The sequence below is a fragment of the Coregonus clupeaformis genome, chromosome 15 (genome assembly GCF_020615455.1).
Source record: "Coregonus clupeaformis isolate EN_2021a chromosome 15, ASM2061545v1, whole genome shotgun sequence".
Classification (NCBI taxonomy): Eukaryota; Metazoa; Chordata; class Actinopteri; order Salmoniformes; family Salmonidae; genus Coregonus; species Coregonus clupeaformis.
In genome coordinates, this window is record NC_059206.1 from 18,274,517 (window position 1) to 18,293,804 (window position 19,288).

The window sequence follows — 19,288 nt, forward strand, 5'->3', positions numbered from 1 at the left end:
CAGACCTCTACATGCTTTGTAAGTAGGAAAACCTCCAAAATTGGCAGTGTATCAAATCCTTGTTCTCCCCACTATATGTAGAACCTGAAAGGGTTCTTCGGCTGTCCCCATAGGAGAACCCTTTGAAGAACCCTTTTTTGGTTCCTTTCCCCAGAGGGTTCTACATGGAACCCAAAAGAGTTCTACCTGGAACCAAAAAGGGTTCTACCTGGAATCAAAAAGGGTTATCCTATGGGGACAACCAAAGAACCCTTTTGGAACCCTTTTTTCTAAGAGTGTAGGACAGATGAAGGCACAGTTTGGGAGCTAGACAAAGTGAGGAACAGAAAGGATTTAAGAGCACATACCAGACTACTGACAGAATCATCTCTGCTCAAAGCAACAAGAAATAGTAAGTTGAACAAAAGAAGATGAGAAACCACAGAGATCTACAGGGCTTGGACCTCTGATAACTGTCCAAACTCTAAAGTCGTGGTCAAAAGTTTTGAGAATGACACAAATATTAATTTTCACAAAGTCTGCTGCCTCAGTTTTTAGGATGGCAATTTGCATATACTCCAGAATGTTATGAAGAGTGATCAGATGAATTGCAATTAATTGCAAAGTCCCTCTTTGCCATGAAAATGAACTTAATCCCCCAAAAACATTTCCATTGCATTTCAGCCCTGCCACAAAAGGACCAGCTGACATCATGTCAGTGATTGGTGTTGACGAGGACAAGGCTGGAGATCACTCTGTCATGCTGATTGAGTTAGAATAACAGACTGGAAGCTTTAAAAGGAGGGTGGTGCTTGAAATCATTGTTCTTCCTCTGTTAACCATGGTTATCTGCAAGGAAACACGTGCCATCATCATTGCTTTGCACAAAAAGGGCTTCACAGGCAAGGATATTGCTGCTAGTAAGATTGCACCTCAATCAACCATTTATCAGATCATCACGAACTTCAAGGAGAGAGGTTCAATTGTTGTGAAGAAGGCTTCAGGGCGCCCAAGAAAGTCCAGCAAGCGCCAGGACCATCTCCTAAAGTTGATTCAGCTGTGGGATCGGGGCACCACCAGTGCAGAGCTTGCTCAGGAATGGCAGTAGGCAGGTGTGAGTGCATCTGCAGGCACAGTGAGGCAAAGACTTTTGGAGGATGGCCTGGTGTCAAGAAGGGCAGTGAGGAAGCCACTTCTCTCCAGGAAGAACATCAGGGACAGACTGATATTCTGCAAAAGGTACAGGTTTTGGACTGCTGAGGACTGGGGTAAAGTCATTTTCTCTGATGAATCCCCTTTCCAATTGTTTGGGGCATTCGGAAAAAAACTTGTCCGGAGAAGACAAGGTGAGCGCTACCATCAGTCCTGTGTCATGCCAACAGTAAAGCATCCTGAGACCATTCATGTGTGGGGTTGCTTCTCAGCCAAGGGAGTGGGCTCACTCACAATTCTGCCTAAGAACACAGCCATGAATAAAGAATGGTACCAACACATCCTCCGAGAGCAACTTCTCCCAACCATCCAAGAACAGTTTGGTGACAAAAAATGCCTTTTCCAGCATGATGGAGCACCTTGCCATAAGGCAAAAGTGATAACTAAGTGGCTCGGGGAACAAAACATCAAAATGTTGGATCCATGGCCAGCAAACTCCCCAGACCTTAATCCCATTGAGAACTTGTGGTCGATCCTCAAGAGGCGGGTGGACAAACAAAACCCCACAGATTCTGACAAACTTCAAGCATTGATTATGCAAGAATGGGCTGCCATCAGTCAGGATGTGGCCCAGAAGTTAATTGACAGCATGCCAGGGCGGATTGCAGAGGTCTTGAAAAAGAAGGGTCAACACTGCAAATATTGACTCTTTGCATAAACTTAATGTAATTGTCAATAAAAAAGCCTTTGACACGTATGGAATGCTTGTAATTCTACTTCAGGATACCATAGTAACATCTGACAAAAATATCTAAAAACACTGAAGCAGCAAACTATGTGAAGACCAATACTTGTGTCATTCTCAAAACTTTTGACCACGACTGTACATAGCTCTATTATGTGTGCTAATTACCTTCTTGCAGTGGGAACAGAGTACAGAGGTGACTCCCTGCTGGCCAAACATCTCTCCACACAACAGACAGCGAGACTGACCATCTCCACATGCTGTCTTCTTCATACTGTCCAACCTAGTGGCAAAACGCCTGCAGAACACACAGACACAGACAGACACAGACAGACAGACAGACACAGACATAGACACGTGTAAGGGTTGGGGTGAGGTGTGACCCAGGTGCGATGCAGGATATACAGTAGGCAGTAGGCAGAGATGGTGAAACAAGGATCTTTACTGGTGGTCCAGAAGCCAAAATACAAAATAACGTACTTATCACGATAAAAGAAAGGTGGAGCAAATAAGTCTCCAAAAACCGGCTGACAGGCAAAATACGAAATATTACCTAAGACTGAAACAAATAACGAAACAGGGAGAACACTTCTCAAGTACCTGTACATAGGTCTCTGATCAGACACTGAGTAGTACTGCTGGACATAGAGAAACTAGCAGAGAAAACTGAGGAAGGGTCAGTACAGGTGCATCAAAGCTGGGACCGAGAGAATGAAAAACAGCTTCTATCTCAAGGCCATCAGACTGTTAAATAGCCATCACTAGCACATTAGAGGCTGCTGCTGCCTATTGAAATCACTGGCCACTTTAAGAAATGGAACACTAGTCACTTTAATAATGTTTACATATCTTGCACTACTCATCTCATATGTATATACTGCATTCTATTCTATAATATTCTACTGTATCTTAGTCCATGCCGCTCTGTCATTGCTTGTCCATATATGTATATATTCTTAAATCCCATTCCTTACTAGTTTTGTGTGCATTAGGTATATGTTGTGAAATTGTTAGATACTACTTGTTAGAAATTCCTATACTGTCGGAGCTAGAAGCACAAGCATTTCGCTACACCCGCTATAACATCTGCTAAACACGTGTATGTGACAAATAACATTTGATTTGATTTGATTTGAAGGGAACACAGGGAAGTGAGGGCATAAATACACAGGTTAACAGATGGACACAGGTGACACCAATAGGATGATGATTAGTCCCGACTGTGAGTGAGGGGGTGCCTAAGGTTGTCGGAGGATGACACCTAGTGGGTCGCTCCGGAACTGCGACCCCCTCCTGTAACGGACACACACACACACACACACACACACACTCACACATACAGTAAATACACACGACACACATCAGACTGCCAGACTGACCATCTGTCCATGCTGTCTTCTGTCCAGACAGGTCGCCAACCGCATAGAGAGGTGAGATCAAACAGACACACTCGCACGCACGCACACAGTTTAGTCTGTTTCTCATTTTTTCTCTCTCTCTCCCCTCACTCCCCCCTCTCTCTCTCGCTCTCCACCCCCTCGCTCCCTCTCTCGCTCTCTGTCTCACCCGATCCTCTCCTGCTCCATGGCCTCCATGGTCTCAGCCCGAGCCAGAACACTGTTGATGATCTCCTTCTCTTCGTCTGTTAGCTCCACCTCCTGAGGACCTCCTCCTCCATGGCCTCCACTGTGGCGGTACATCCTGCTGACTGACCTGACAGACAGAGACAGGACACACACTTATAACTTAACAAACGCTTACAACCTAACATGCACAAATCCGAGGACAAACACACATCAGAAGACACCACACACTCAATTTTAGAAAGGTCAACTGTCGCCTCTGGAGTGATGTGTACTCTAGGTTCAATACTACTGAGCAGTAGGGTACCCTGCTACAAGGAACTGAACATGCCTCTGGATGTTTTCACTAAACAAGGAACAGAGGCACACATCATTATCATCGGCTAGATTAGAACACTGTCAAGTAGAATACAGCAGTGTGTCCTTTAGTGCCCCCTACGCGCGCACCACGTCTATTTTTATGGGCACAAGCACTTTTCATCTCACAAATTGTTCACACACCCCCCTGCCGACCCCTCGCAGTTTGGGAACCACTGCTTTAGATCAATGTGGTCCTCTGTAGCTCAATTGGTAGAGCATGGCGCTTGTAACGCCAGGGTAGTGGGTTCGATCCCCGGGACCACCCATACGTAAAAATGTATTAACACATGACTGTAAGTCGCTTTGGATAAAAGCGTCTGCTAAATGGCATATTATTATTATTATTATCAATGTTTCTCAATCCTGGCCCTACCACTACACACCTAATTCAAATCAAAGGCTTGAAGAGGAGTTGATTAGTTGAATGAAGTGTGTGAGTGGTAGGGCAAAAACAAAACATGTGCACACCTTTGGGTCCCAGGACCAGGATTGAGAAACAGGGGTCTAAACGACTATTGAGCAGACAGAACTGGTGCTACCCTGGTTTTGACATATACTCATGAGGTGCTGACCTGTTACACCCTCTATAACCACTGTGATTATTATTTGACCATTCTGGTCATCTATAAATGTTTGAACATCTTGACGAACGATCTGGCATTAATGGCCATGTACTCTTTACTCTCTACCCAGTGCAGCCAGAAGAGGACTGGCCACCCCTCAGAGCCTGGTTCCTCTCCACCCAGTACAGCCAGAAGAGGACTGGCCACCCCTCAGAGCCTGGTTCCTCTCCACCCAGTACAGCCAGAAGAGGACTGGCCACCCCTCAGAGCCTGGTTCCTCTCTACCCAGTACAGCCAGAAGAGGACTGGCCACCCCTCAGAGCCTGGTTCCTCTCCACCCAGAACAGCCAGAAGAGGACTGGCCACCCCTCAGAGCCTAGGTCCTCTCCACCCAGTACAGCCAGAAGAGGACTGGCCACCCCTCAGAGCCTGGTTCCTCTCTAGGTTTCTTCCCAGGTTCCTGCCTTTCTAGGGAGTGTTTCCAAGCCACCGTGCTTCTACATCGGCATTGCTTGCTCTTTGGGGTTTTAGGCTGCGTATTTGTATAAGCACTTTGTGACAACTGCTGATGTAAAAAGGGCTTTATAAATACATGTGATTGATTGATACTGTGTGTATTCATTTAAGTATACAGGATATAGGCCTACAATATAGCCATCATCATAACTGATATCAAAGCATCAAGCTGTTTGCTCTCGCTCTCTCTCCTCCCCCCTCTCTCTCTTCAGTCCTTTCATAATGTTCTCTCCCTGATGATTGGAAATGTCAGGGGTTGCAGTGACAGCGGGCAGTTTGGCAACCTAACTGATTGCTATCACTGTGTGTGTGTGTATGTGTGTGTGTCTGCGTGTGACATTGGTGGGTTGAGGCCGAAGTGGGGGGAGAAAAGGAACGTTCTACAATGGCATGACACTGACCTCATCTCTGACACACATTGTATGACATCACTTTTATTTTTATTATTGCCTGCGCTACAGACGGTCCGCTAATACAGGACTAGTAAAAACCCAGTGCACTAATTCAGTGATTTCTTTTTTTAACACTTATTTATTAATATTTTTTTTTCATTAGGATTTTTCCTGTGGCTAGGTATGGGGCAGGACACCTTTATCACTCATGTAGCCTATTATACTCAATAAACCATCTTTGTGGCACACACACACACATGCACACACACACACGCAAACACACTATTGAGTAGGCTGGTTGAAGTGGTATTGTAAATCAATGGTCTAGATCAGTGTAAAGGGGTGGGGACATGACAGTTATCTGATTCTTAATATCATCCACTGAGAGGGAGGACATGCAACACTTGAACATGATGTACTTCTCAAACACATACACACACACATACACCGAAAGCTAAACACTCACACCAACGTGAAATGAGTTTGCTCTGAGCTGTTCGTATGAAACACACACACACACACACACAGACACAGACACAGACACACGTGCACACAAACACACAGTGTGTATGGCTAACGGGGCTAAGATCAAAGCCAGAGCCGTGACTAAAGGGAGTTAGTCAATAGGATGACACGCAAGGAAATATGATGTAAAAAATATATATATATGATTTTAGATCAGTGTGAGTGTGTGCGTGTGTGCATTAGAGATTAATGGGAACTCTTCTCAATCTCCACCTCTGACCCACTACAAGGAAACTTGTCACTGGAAGGACTTCTGTTTAATTTACGCTTTACAGGGCTGGGTGAAACAGGTACGTGTGTGTGTGCTTGTGCATGTGTGTCTGTGTGTACATGTGCACTTGGGTGTGTTCATGTGCAGTGTGTGTGCGATTGCCTGCGTGCATGCGCATGCATGTGTGTGCATGAGTGTGTGTGTATGATTTAAGGTCGTCTGAATCAGGAACTGAAGTACCTGCAGGGGAATGGAATACCACAGGATAATAAATCCCATGTAACACCCTGAGAGAACAGACTAGTTATGAAGAGCACTGAACTGAACCAGCACTATAAAAACAAAGACCTCTGCACTCCTCTACTCAGCTCACTCCAACATACACACGAATGAACACACGCTCAGACGCCAGGAAGAAGTTACAGTATTAAGTCTTTGATCTGGGGAAGAAGAATGAAAGCTGTACGGATTTCTTTTATACAATTTCTGTTAGATTCTTCTCTCTTTCAAAAAATAAATAAATTAACGTTTTCAGATCTGATTTTAATGAGCCAGGTGCTTTTATAACCACATGCTGTGTGTGTATGTATGTTTGTGTGTGTGGTGTGTGAGTGTGAGTGTGAGTGTGTATAATCTATCTGTCCTCAAGCTTGTCTGTCCTCTGCAGCTGCTGTCACAGACAGATAGACACCTCCCCTTGCACACACAGCACCCGTAACACACACAGCACAAGCAACACCCACACACAGTGAGCTGAGAGAGAAGACCTGTCACTGTGCATCTATCAACTGACACTGTCCCAGGGAAAAGCACGCACGCACACAGCCCAGGGAACTGCAGTCTAACTGCAAAATGAAGTCAAGTAAAAGAAAGCGGAGGCATTTTTGCTCCATGAGACAGTGTGCGTTGACTAAGGACAGTTGCTGTTCCCTGGGCTGTGTGTGTGTGTGTGTGTGTGTGTGTCATGCCAGGGGCATGACATCCTCCCGTGTTTTCCTGTTATACAAAAAGTCCTTTCCTCTCTTGTTTCTTTACATTTCACGCTAGAAATACTGTAGAACTCTAATTAAATTGAATAAATTCAAAGACAAATACGTGAAAATAGGACATCAAACTCCTTTCCATGTCCTAATTTGCATAATGTAGGATTTCATCCATAAACATCTGCAGTTATTCATCATTGCCTACATGGGTGAGACTGTCGTTCTGTCTAGACCTGGGTTCAAATACTATTTAGGGTATTTCAATTACTTTCAAAGACATTTGGAAGTAAGTACTTTAGTATTTTTTATTTGAAAACACAAGTAGTTGAAGATTGGAATGTATTTGGAAATACTCAAATACACAGACAAGTGTATTTTCAAATATAAATATTGCATGCATTTGTATCCATTTGTATTTGGAAATAAGTATTTTGTAGAATGTTTTTAAATAGTAAGCTATTTATAGGAAATTACTATTTGATTCGGGCCACATTATTTGAAAATACTCAAATACACAGAAAATAAGTATATAAATAATAAATAATCAAATACACATGTATTTGAACCCAGTTTTGGTTCTGTCAGGCATGGAATGCTGCAGACATAGAATTAGAATTAGCAGGAGGGGTATTCCGACTCCAACAGGTTCTAATTCTATGGATTTTCCACTGACTCAGGAATCCTAACAGCTCTAGAAAATCTCTGTAGCCAATCAGTTTGTTTATACACTAACCGGCTAGTTTATTAGGTACATCTAATACCATCTAGTACCATGTCAGACACCCCTTTGCCTCCAGAACAGCCTGAATTCTTAGGGGCATGGATTCTATAAATCGGAAACGTTCCATAGGGATGTGGGTCCATGCTGATGCGATGTCATCAGGCAGTTGCTGCAGATTGGCTGGTGGTACACCACCGCCACCACCAGCCTGTACCGTTGACACCAGGCAGGATGGGTTCATGGCCTCATGCTGCTTACGCCAAATCCTGACTCTGCCATCAGCATGACCCAACAGAAACTGGGATTCGTCGGACAACGCACTGTTTTTCCACTCCTCAATTGTCCAGTGTTGGTGATCGTGTGCCCACTGGAGACGCTTCTTCTTGTTTTTAGCTGATAGGAGTGAAACCCTGTGTGGTCGTCTACTGCAATAGCCCATCCGTGACAAGGACTGACAAGTTGTGCATTCCGAGATGCCGTTATGCACACCACTATCGTATTGTGCCATTATTTGCCTGTTTGTGGCCCTCCTGTTAGCTTGCACGGTTCTTGCCATTCTCCTTCAACCTCTCATCAATGAGCTGTTTTCGCCTACAGGACTGCCGCTGACTGGATGTTTTTTGTTTGTCGCACCATTCTCGGTAAACCCTAGACACTGTCGTGCATGAAAAGCCCAGGAGGGCAGCCGTTTCTGAGATACTGGATCCGGCACGCCTGGCACTGACGATCATACCACGCTCAAAGTCGCTTAGGTCACTTGTTTTGCCCATTCTAACATTCAATTGAACAGTAACTGAATGCCTCGATGCCTGTCTGCCTGCTTTATATAGCAAGCCACGGCCATGTGACTCACTGTGTGAGGGGCCATCCATTTTCGTGAAGGGGGTGGTGTACCTATTAATATATACAGTATATACAGTGCATTCGGAAAGTATTCAGACCCTTGACTTTTTCCACATTTTGTTACGTTACAGCCTTATTCTAAAATGGATTAAATAAATAAAAAATCTTATCAATCTACACACAATATCCCATAATGACAAAGCGAAAACAGGTTTTTAGAAATGTTGGCAGAAAAAAACAGAAATACCTTATTGACATAAGTATTCAGACCCTTTGCTATGAGACTCGAAATTGAGCTCAGGTGCATCCTGTTTCCATTGATCATCTTTGAGATGTTTCTACAACTTGATTGGAGTCCACCTTTGGTAAATTCAATCGATTGGACATGATTTGGAAAGGCACACACCTGTCTATATAAAGTCCCACAGTTGACAGTGCATGTCAGAGCAAAAACCAAGCCATGAGGACGAAGGAATTGTCCGTAGAGCTCAGAGACAGGATTGTGTCGAGGAACAGATCTGGGGAAGGGTACCAAAAAATGTCTAAAGCATTGAAGGTCCCCAAGAACACAGTGGCCTCCATCATTCTTAATGGAAGAAGTTTGGAACCACCAAGACTCTTCCTAGAGCTGGCTGCCCGGCCAAACTGAGCAATCGGGGGAGAAGGGCCTTGGTCAGGGAGGTGACCAAGAACCCGATGGTCACTCTGACAGAGCTCAAGAGTTCCTCTGTGGAGATGGGAGAACCTTTCAGAAGGACAACCATCTCTGCAGCACTCCACCAATCAGGCCTTTATGGTAGAGTGGCCAGACGGAAGCCATTCCTCAGTGAAAGACACATGCCAGCCTGCTTGGAGTTTGCCAAAAGGCACAAGATTTTCTGGTCTGATGAAACCAAGATTGAACTCTTTGGCCTGAATGCCAAACGTCACATCTGGAGGAAACCTGGCACCATCCCTACGGTTGAAGCATGGTGGTGGCAGCATCATGCTGTGGGGATGTTTTTCAGCGGCAGGGACTGGGAGACGAGTCAGGATCGAGGGAAAGATGAAAGGAGCAAAGTACAGTGAGATCCTTGATGAAAACCTGCTCCAGAGCGCTCAGGACCTCAGACTGGGGCGAAGGTTCACCTTCCAACAGGACAACAACCCTAAGCACACAGCCAAGACTATGCAGGAGTGGCTTCTGGACAAGTCTTTGAATGTCCTTGAGTGGCCCAGCCAGAGCCCGGACTTGAACCCGATCTAACATCTCTGGAGAGACCTGAAAATAGCTGTGCAGGGACGCTCCCCATCCAACCTGACAGAGCTTGAGAGGATCTGCAGAGAAGAATGGGAGAAACTCCCCAAATACAGGTGCGCCAAGCTTGTAGCGTCATACCCAAGAAGACTTGAGGCTGTAATCGCTGCCAAAGTTGCTTCAACAAAGTACTGCGTAAAGGGCCTGAATACTTATGTAAATGTGATATTTCAGTTTTATATTATTATTTTTGTGCATAAATGTCTAAAAACCTGTTTTTGCTTTGTCATTATGGGGTATTGTGCGTTGATTGATGAGTAAGGCTGTAAAGTAACAAAATGTGGAAAAAGTCAAGGGTTCTGAATACTCTCCGAATGCACTGTAGATTCTGAAGGTATTCCACGTTCAAACTGTCCAAATATTTTGATATGCATTGATTTTTAAGAGCTTTGTTTTTCCTTTTGCTTTTTGCCACCCTTGGGAACCATTTTTTCTACTCCACTTATCCTGGATTCCCTGGTTGTGGTATATGCTGGTGTAGTGGGAGTTCTTTACGGAACACAGAACATTCTAGATAATTACATTCCCACAGGATTCCATACCCTGACAGCTGGATCACAATGCATCCTCCTCTCCATCCTTCTATCTCCGTGCTCTTTCCACTCCTCCTCTCAAGTCTCTCTCCAGTCTTCACTCAGAGGAAGCAGATTAAAAAGCTTAGAGCTCTCCACATCACCTCCCTCTATCCCTGTTGATGACGCTCTGTGGATACACATACAAGCACACATGCACGATGCACACGCGTCTGATGACATAAGCGCAGATAAATGCTCAATATTAAGTCTGCAGAAAGCACACACACACAAACACCGACAGGCTTAAAGCTCTGATGTGGCAGTGCTGTCTAGAAACATCTTCCTCGGCCGGTGAAGGGAGGAGCTGACGATACACGCACCTCAGTGTGCTAAAGGAGAAGACAGCTAACAAATATGTCTATAGGAAAAGACTAAACGGCTAGTAGGTCTAGGGACTGCGCTATGACATCAGAGGGTTGTACAGGGGGAGGGAGAGAACACATACTGTGTACATTCTCTCTCTCTCGCTCTCTCGCTCTCTCAATTCAAATCAATTCAAAGGGCTTTATTGGCATGGGAAACGTATGTTTACATTGCCAAAGCAAGTGAAATAGATAATAAACAAAGTTGACATAAACAATGAGAAATGAACAGTAAACATTACACTCACAAAAGTTTCAAAGGAATAGAGACATTTCAAATGTCATATTATGGATATGTATGTGATGAGGTGTGCATGACGGAGTCAGGCGCAGGAGGTAAAAAACCGAAATCCAGAGTTCATTCAGTGTACATGAATAAAGCGCAGCAAGCGTCAAAACGAAACTAGCACAAGGGAAAAATCCACCTTAGCTACATACAAGGAAAGAGTAGCTCAACCGAGCTACTGACTCTCACAATGAACAATCACTCACAAAGGACAAGGGGGCAGAGGGAACACTTATACACAGACTAATGAGGGAATGAGTACCAGGTGTGTGTGATTGACAAGACAAGACAAGAGAAATGGAGTGATGATAAATGGAGCGGTAGTGGCTAGTAAGCCGGTGACGACGAACGCCGAAACCTGCCCGAGCAAGGAGGAGGGGCAGCCTCGGCTGAATTCGTGACAATGTATAGTGTTGTAACAATGTCTCTCTCTCTCTCTCTCTCGTGCCTGTCTGACCATCTGCGTGTGTGTGCGGGGTATGGGGGTGGGCTTGGGGACTATGGGAGTTCATAGCCCTCTTCATTAGCAGAGGGAAGGCTACAGCGCTCGTATAAGAGAGTGAAATTGTGTGTTTGTGATACACCAGAGGCAGCAGTCAGTCCGCAACAACAACAACAACAACAACATAGGCCTTAGGCTAATTAATGCTTGTTCTCTCTCTCTCTCTCCCCCCTCTTTCTCCCTCTCCCTCTGACTCTCTCCCTTTGCCTCTCTCACTTCCTATCTCTCTCTCTTTCTCCCTCTCTCTCTTTCCATCTTCCCCCCTCTCTCTCTTTCTCTTCCAGACAGAGAGACAGCCCTGCTGTCAATCTACTGCTGCAATCACAGGTGGTATGACCTGAGGAGATGGAGGGAGGTGAAGATGTGACATAGGTCAGGGGTGGGTGGATAGCACAGAAGGTTGGTGGCATCTTAATTGTGGAGAACAGACTTGTGGTAATGGCTGGAGCGGAATGAGTGGAATGGTATCAAATACATCAAACACATGGTTTCCATGTGTTTGATGCCATTCCATTTGCTTAGTTCCGGACAATATTATGAGCTGTTCTCCCTTCAGCAGCCTCCTGTGGTGGATAGAGAAAAAGAGAGGAGGAGTGATGAAAGAGATTAAGGAGTTCAGGAGTGGTGGATTGAGGGATGGAGAGAAGGAGAACAAGGAGAAGTAGAGGAGGTCAGAGGTGGGTGGATAGAGAGAGGGAGAGAAGGATATATGAAGGAGAGAGGGATAGAAGGAGCTATGAAGGGGAAAAGGAAGGTCCCCAGAGACACATCTTCAGGAAGGAACAATGATGTATGTAAACCCTAGTTTGCTGATGCTATGTATTGGCCAGTGAGAGGCTTTGAAGCCACTGGTCGGCCATATTGGCACTCCGCAGAAGAAGCAGATCGACAAAATGACATGTATTTACAGTGGGGGGAAAAAAGTATTTAGAGATAGACGGTGTTCTGGGGGAGAAGGAGAGAGTGTCATTTGAGGACAGACACAGGATGCCCTATGTGATGGCCACTATCCATGAGACCCAGCGTCTAGCCAACATCGCACCGCTAGGGGTGTTTCATGCTACCATCAGACCCACCAAGCTCATGGGCTATGACATACCAGAGGTACACACACACACACACACACACACACACAAGGGACAGATCTGGTCAATGTTGGTCCTTTGTGGAACAAGGCTTGTGGGCTATAACATACCCAAGGTGATAAGTGACATTCACACACAAGCACACATAAACACACATTTGCGCGCGTAAACGCACACACAAACACAAATGCATTGACCTTCAGCGTTCGACATGTATGGTCATGAATTTGGCATTTACAGTGGGGGGAAAAAGTATTTAGTCAGCCACCAATTGTGCAAGTTCTCCCACTTAAAAAGATGAGAGAGGCCTGTACTTTTCATCATAGGTACACGTCAACTATGACAGACAAATTGAGGAAAAAAAATCCAGAAAATCACATTGTAGGATTTTTAATGAATTTATTTGCAAATTATGGTGGAAAATAAAGTATTTGGTCACCTATAAACAAGCAAGATTTCTGGCTCTCACAGACCTGTAACTTCTTCTTTAAGAGGCTCCTCTGTCCTCCACTCGTTACCTGTATTAATGGCACCTGTTTGAACTTGTTATCAGTATAAAAGACACCTGTCCACAACCTCAAACAGTCACACACCAAACTCCACTATGGCCAAGACCAAAGAGCTGTCAAAGGACACCAGAAACAAAATTGTAGACCTGCACCAGGCTGGGAAGACTGAATCTGCAATAGGTAAGCAGCTTGGTTTGAAGAAATCAACTGTGGGAGCAATTATTAGGAAATGGAAGACATACAAGACCACTGATAATCTCCCTCGATCTGGGGCTCCACACAAGATCTCACCCCATGGGGTCAAAATGATCACAAGAACGGTGAGCAAAAATCCCAGAACCACACGGGGGGACCTAGTGAATGACCTGCAGAGAGCTGGGACCAAAGTAACAAAGCCTACCATCAGTAACACACTACGCCGCCAGGGACTAAAATCCTGCAGTGCCAGACATGTCCCCCTGCTTAAGCCAGGCCCGTCTGAAGTTTGCTAGAGTGCATTTGGATGATCCAGAAGATGATTGGGAGAATGTCATATGGTCAGATGAAACCAAAATAGAACTTTTTGGTAAAAACTCAACTTGTCGTGTTTGGAGGACAAAGAATGCTGAGTTGCATCCAAAGAACACCATACCTACTGTGAAGCATGGGGGTGGAAACATCATGCTTTGGGGCTGTTTTTCTGCAAAGGGACCAGGACGACTGATCCGTGTAAAGGAAAGAATGAATGGGGCCATGTATCGTGAGATTTTGAGTGAAAACCTCCTTCCATCAGCAAGGGCATTGAAGATGAAACTTGGCTGGGTCTTTCAGCATGACAATGATCCCAAACGCACCGCCCGGGCAACGAAGGAGTGGCTTCGTAAGAAGCATTTCAAGGTCCTGGAGTGGCCTAGCCAGTCTCCAGATCTCAACCCCATAGAAAATCTTTGGAGGGAGTTGAAAGTCCGTGTTGCCCAGCGACAGCCCCAAAACATCACTGCTCTAGAGGAGATCTGCATGGAGGAATGGGCCAAAATACCAGCATCAGTGTGTGAAAACCTTGTGAAGACTTACAGAAAACGTTTGACCTGTGTCATTGCCAACAAAGGGTATATAACAAATTATTGAGAAACTTTTGTTATTGACCAAATACTTATTTTCCACCATAATTTGCAAATAAATTCATAAAAAATCATAGAATGTGATTTTCTGGATTTTTTTTTCTCATTTTGTCTGTCATAGTTGACGTGTACCTATGATTAAAAATTACAGGCCTCTCTCATCTTATTAAGTGGGAGAACTTGCACAATTGGTGGCTGACTAAATACTTTTTTTCCCCACTCTAAGTATTTATGTAGTTGTAGTGGGGACAATAACATAAAAATTATACGTTAAGGAAAATGTTTTTATATATATTTTCATTTTTATTTGTATGTTTAGCTCACATAATATAATTTATAAGTATTCATTAAGGTATCTGTAATAGAATAAACAGGACAAAAACCAATGTAGACATTAATAAATGCATTTCTAAAGCTTCCAAAATATGTTTTACAATGGTGGGGCCAAGATGGAGACTGGTGGCTTCAGCACCCCCTGTCAATGTATATATAAATCATTGGGCAGGAGGTGTTAATACCCCCCATCTTCATTATTCCTCTGTCACCTCTTCTCACACGCACCTCTACTCTTCCCTCTCTTACCCTCATCTTCATTCTTCCACCTTTTCCCCTCATCTCCTCTCTGCCACTCAACTCAGTGGCTGCATTCCAACATGAATAAAGTGTTTTTGTTTAGTGTGTTTAGAGGTGGGCAACCCTCAGTGGCGACCCGTCAGTTGGAGCCCCACCTGTTTAGCTAAACAAAATTAAATTAAAAAATATATTTTTTGTGTGCCTATTTTGCATGTTATTTTGGCATTAATACGTGTCACATATCAGTTTGCAAACAATGTAAAAAACTAAATAATTGAGTTAATAAAGCCGCATACAAACATGGTCTCTTTTTTTGCTTTCTTGAGTAAGGCAGCTACAAAATGCAGGTGTTTAAGCCTAGCTCAGTGCTTTCTGTGGTGGTGGTGCAGCCAGCGGAAAATACAGAGCTTAGGGGTTGGCAATATTCTCTAGTTGCGCCGTGATTGGCTCAGTGTTCTGTCACTCATGGGGACACTACATCACCGCAAAATCTACAGAGAGAGCACGAAAATACAAGCCCCTTGGGTGCTGTCATAGATTTACATTAGAAGTGCCCATCCAAGAAGGCTCAAGGTCATTGGACACAGATAAAATGATGTCAAATCACGTTATATCTACCGTAGCTTTGATTGGACGGATCATGTCAACATAATACTTTCAAAATCTTAGCTAGCGAGCTTGACAAGCAGTTATTATCATGAATCAAGTAGACAAGCTACTGGCAAATCCTTTTCAATCCTTGTAATATGAAGATAAATGATAGATAAAACTTATCGGTGCTCATAGGCCATTGGACATAAACATTACACAACAAGTTTGAAATCGCAAATTCAATAATGAGTGGTTTGGAAGGAATCAGTGGCTAACTGCAAGCATTGCAAAGCAATCACTAGCCTGCTATTCAGTGGAGAGGGTGTGTGGTCCAAGTCTGGGTTTAATGGTCTCAAGACAACTTGAACTCGGAAGAAAACAAGCTCAGACTGGGAAAATGCGTTTTGAACTGTCATCCAACTCTGAATTCCAAGTCGGGAACTGTATTGTATGCTGCTGCATAAATTATGTAATATGCCAGGAAGATATGTATACTGTAGCTAAGAAAGTAATACTACGTGTATGTTGTGTAGTAAGCTGTTAGTAGCCCATGTGCCTCACCCTAATAATTTGGTCCCTTTCCCCATCATAACTTAGCCTACTGTTCTGACTTGGTGGTGCAAATGTAGCCTATAGCCTGTTTTAGAGAAACGTAATCATTGAATATTGTAAGAGCTTTCATTGTCTGCTTACAGTGGGGAGAACAAGTATTTGATACACTGCTGATTTTGCAGGTTTTCCTACTTACAAAGCATGTAGAGGTCTGTAATTTTTATCATAGGTACACTTCAACTGTGAGAGACGGAATCTAAAACAAAAATCCAGAAAATCACATTGTATGATTTTTAAGTAATGAATTTGCATTTTATTGCATGACATAAGTATTTGATCACCTACCAACCAGTAAGAATTCCGGCTCTCACAGACCTGTTAGTTTTTCTTTAAGAAGCCCTCCTGTTCTCCACTCATTACCTGTATTAACTGCACCTGTTTGAACTCGTTACCTGTATAAAAGACACCTGTCCACACACTCAATCAAACAGACTCCAACCTCTCCACAATGGCCAAGACCAGAGAGCTGTGTAGGGACATCAGGGATAAAATTGTAGACCTGCACAAGGCTGGGATGGGCTACAGGACAATAGGCAAGCAGCTTGGTGAGAAGGCAACAACTGTTGGTGCAATTATTAGAAAATGGAAGAAGTTCAAGATGACGGTCAATCACCCTCGGTCTGGGGCTCCATGCAAGATCTCACCTCGTGGGGCATCAATGATCATGAGAAAGGTGAGGCATGAGCCCAGAACTACACAGCAGGATCTGGTCAATGACCTGAAGAGAGCTGGGACCACAGTCTCAAAGAAAACCATTAGTTACACATTACGCCGTCATGGATTAAAATCCTGCAGCGCACGCAAGGTCCCCCTGCTCAAGCCAGCACATGTCCAGGCCCGTCTGAAGTTTGCCAATGACCATCTGGATGAACCAGAGGAGGAATGGGAGAAGGTCATGTGGTCTGATGAGACAAAAATAGAGCTTTTTGGTCTAAACTCCACTCGCCGTGTTTCAAATCAAATCAAATCAAATCAAATTTTATTGGTCACATGCGCCGAATAAAACAGGTGCAGACATTACAGTGAAATGCTTACTTACAGCCCTTAACCAACAGTGCATTTATTTTAAACAAAAAAAAGTAAGAATAAAACAACAACAAAAAAAAGTGTTGAGAAAAAAAGAGCAGAAGTAAAATAAAGTGACAGTAGGGAGGCTATATATACAGTAAAATAAAGTGACAGTAGGGAGGCTATATATACAGGGGGGTACCGTTGCAGAGTCAATGTGCGGGGGCACCGGCTAGTTGAGGTAGTTGAGGTAATATGTACATGTGGGTAGAGTTAAAGTGACTATGCATAAATACTTAACAGAGTAGCAGCAGCGTAAAAAGGATGGGGTGGGGGGGCAGTGCAAATAGTCCGGGTAGCCATGATTAGCTGTTCAGGAGTCTTATGGCTTGGGGGTAGAAGCTGTTGAGAAGTCTTTTGGACCTAGACTTGGTAATGAATTTGTATACTATGCGGTAGCAGAGAGAACAGTCTATGACTAGGGTGGCTGGAGTCTTTGACAATTTTGAGGGCCTTCCTCTGACACCGCCTGGTATAGAGGTCCTGGTATAGAGGTCCTGAATGGCAGGGAGCTTTGCCCCAGTGATGTACTGGGCCGTACGCACTACCCTCTGTAGTGCCTTGCGGTCAGAGGCCAAGCAGTTGCCATACCAGGCGGTGATGCAACCAGTCAGGATGCTCTCGATGGTGCAGCTGTAGAATTTTTTGAGGATCTGAGGACCCATGCCAAATCTTTTTAGTCTCCTGAGGGGGAATAGGCTTTGTCGTGCCCTCTTCACGACTGTCTTGGTGTGTTTGGACCATGATAGTTCGTTGGTGATGTGGACACCAAGGAACTTGAAGCTCTCAACCTGTTCCACTACAGCCCCGTCGATGAGAATGGGGGCGTGCTCAGTCCTCTTTTTTTTCCTGTAGTCCACAATCATCTCCTTTGTCTTGGTCACGTTGAGGGAGAGGTTGTTGTCCTGGCACCACACGGCCAGATCTCTGACCTCCTCCCTATAGGCTGTCTCATCGTTGTCGGTGGTCAGGCCTACCACTGTTGTGTCGTCGGCAAACTTAATGATGGTGTTGGAGTCGTGCCTGGCCATGCAGTCATGGGTGAACAGAGAGTACAGGAGGGGACTGAGCACGCACCCCTGAGGGGCCCCCGTGTTGAGGATCAGTGTGGCAGATGTGTTGTTACCTACCCTTACCACCTGGGGGCGGCCCGTCAGGAAGTCCAGGATCCAGTTGCAGAGGGAGGTGTTTAGTCCCAGGATCCTTAGCTTAGTGATGAGCTTAGAGGGCACTATGGTGTTGAATGCTGAGCTGTAGTCAATGAATAGCATTCTCACGTAGGTGTTCCTCTTGTCCAGGTGGGAAAGGGCAGTGTGGAGTGCGATAGAGATTGCATCATCTGTGGATCTGTTGGGGCGGTATGCAAATTGGAGTGGGTCTAGGGTTTCTGGGATTATGCTGTTGATGTGAGCCATGACCAGTCTTTCAAAGCACTTCATGGCTACAGACGTCAGTGCTACGGGTCGGTAGTCATTTAGGCAGGTTATCTTAGAGTTCTTGGGCACGGGGACTATGGTGGTCTGCTTGAAACATGTTGGTATTACAGACTCAGTCAGGGACATGTTGAAAATGTCAGTGAAGACACTTGCCAGTTGGTCAGCACATGCTCGGAGTACACGTCCTGGTAATCCGTCTGGCCCTGCGGCCTTGTGAATGTTGACCTGCTTAAAAGTCTTACTCACATCGGCTACGGAGAGCGTGATCACATAGTCATCCGGAACAGCTGGTGCTCTCATGCATGCTTCAGTGTTGCTTGCCTCGAGGCGAGCATAGAAGTGGTTTAGCTTCGTCTGGTAGGCTTGTGTCACTGGGCAGCTCGCGGCTGTGCTTCCCTTTGTAGTCTGTAATAGTTTTCAAGCCCTGCCACATCCGACGAGCGTCAGAGCCAGTGTAGTATGATTCAATCTTAGACCTGTATTGACTCTTTGCCTGTTTGATGGTTCGTCGGAGGTCATAGCGGGATTTCTTATAAGCGTCCGGGTTAGAGTCCCGTTCTTTGAAAGCGGCAGCTCTACCCTTTAGCTCAGTGCGGATGTTTCCTGTAATCCATGGCTTCTGGTTGGGGTATGTACGTACGGTCACTGTGGGGACGACATCATCGATGCACTTATTGATGAAGCCAGTGACTGATGTGGTGTACTCCTCAATGCTGTCT

The 19,288-nt window shown here is 44.8% G+C and overlaps 1 protein-coding gene across 1 annotated transcript in view; it reads right to left on the reverse strand.

The window, feature by feature from the left end:
• LOC121582241 (rabphilin-3A-like) overlaps positions 1 to 19,288 on the reverse strand; it is a 54,201-nt gene that overhangs the window by 30,429 nt on the left and 4,484 nt on the right. The window contains exons 2-3 of the mRNA XM_041897914.1: positions 3,443 to 3,589; positions 2,045 to 2,174 (exon numbers count right to left, since the gene is read on the reverse strand). Of these exons, the coding sequence (XP_041753848.1) occupies positions 2,045 to 2,174; positions 3,443 to 3,576 (264 nt within the window). The 5' untranslated portion in view covers positions 3,577 to 3,589. The remainder of the gene's footprint in view (positions 1 to 2,044; positions 2,175 to 3,442; positions 3,590 to 19,288) is intronic.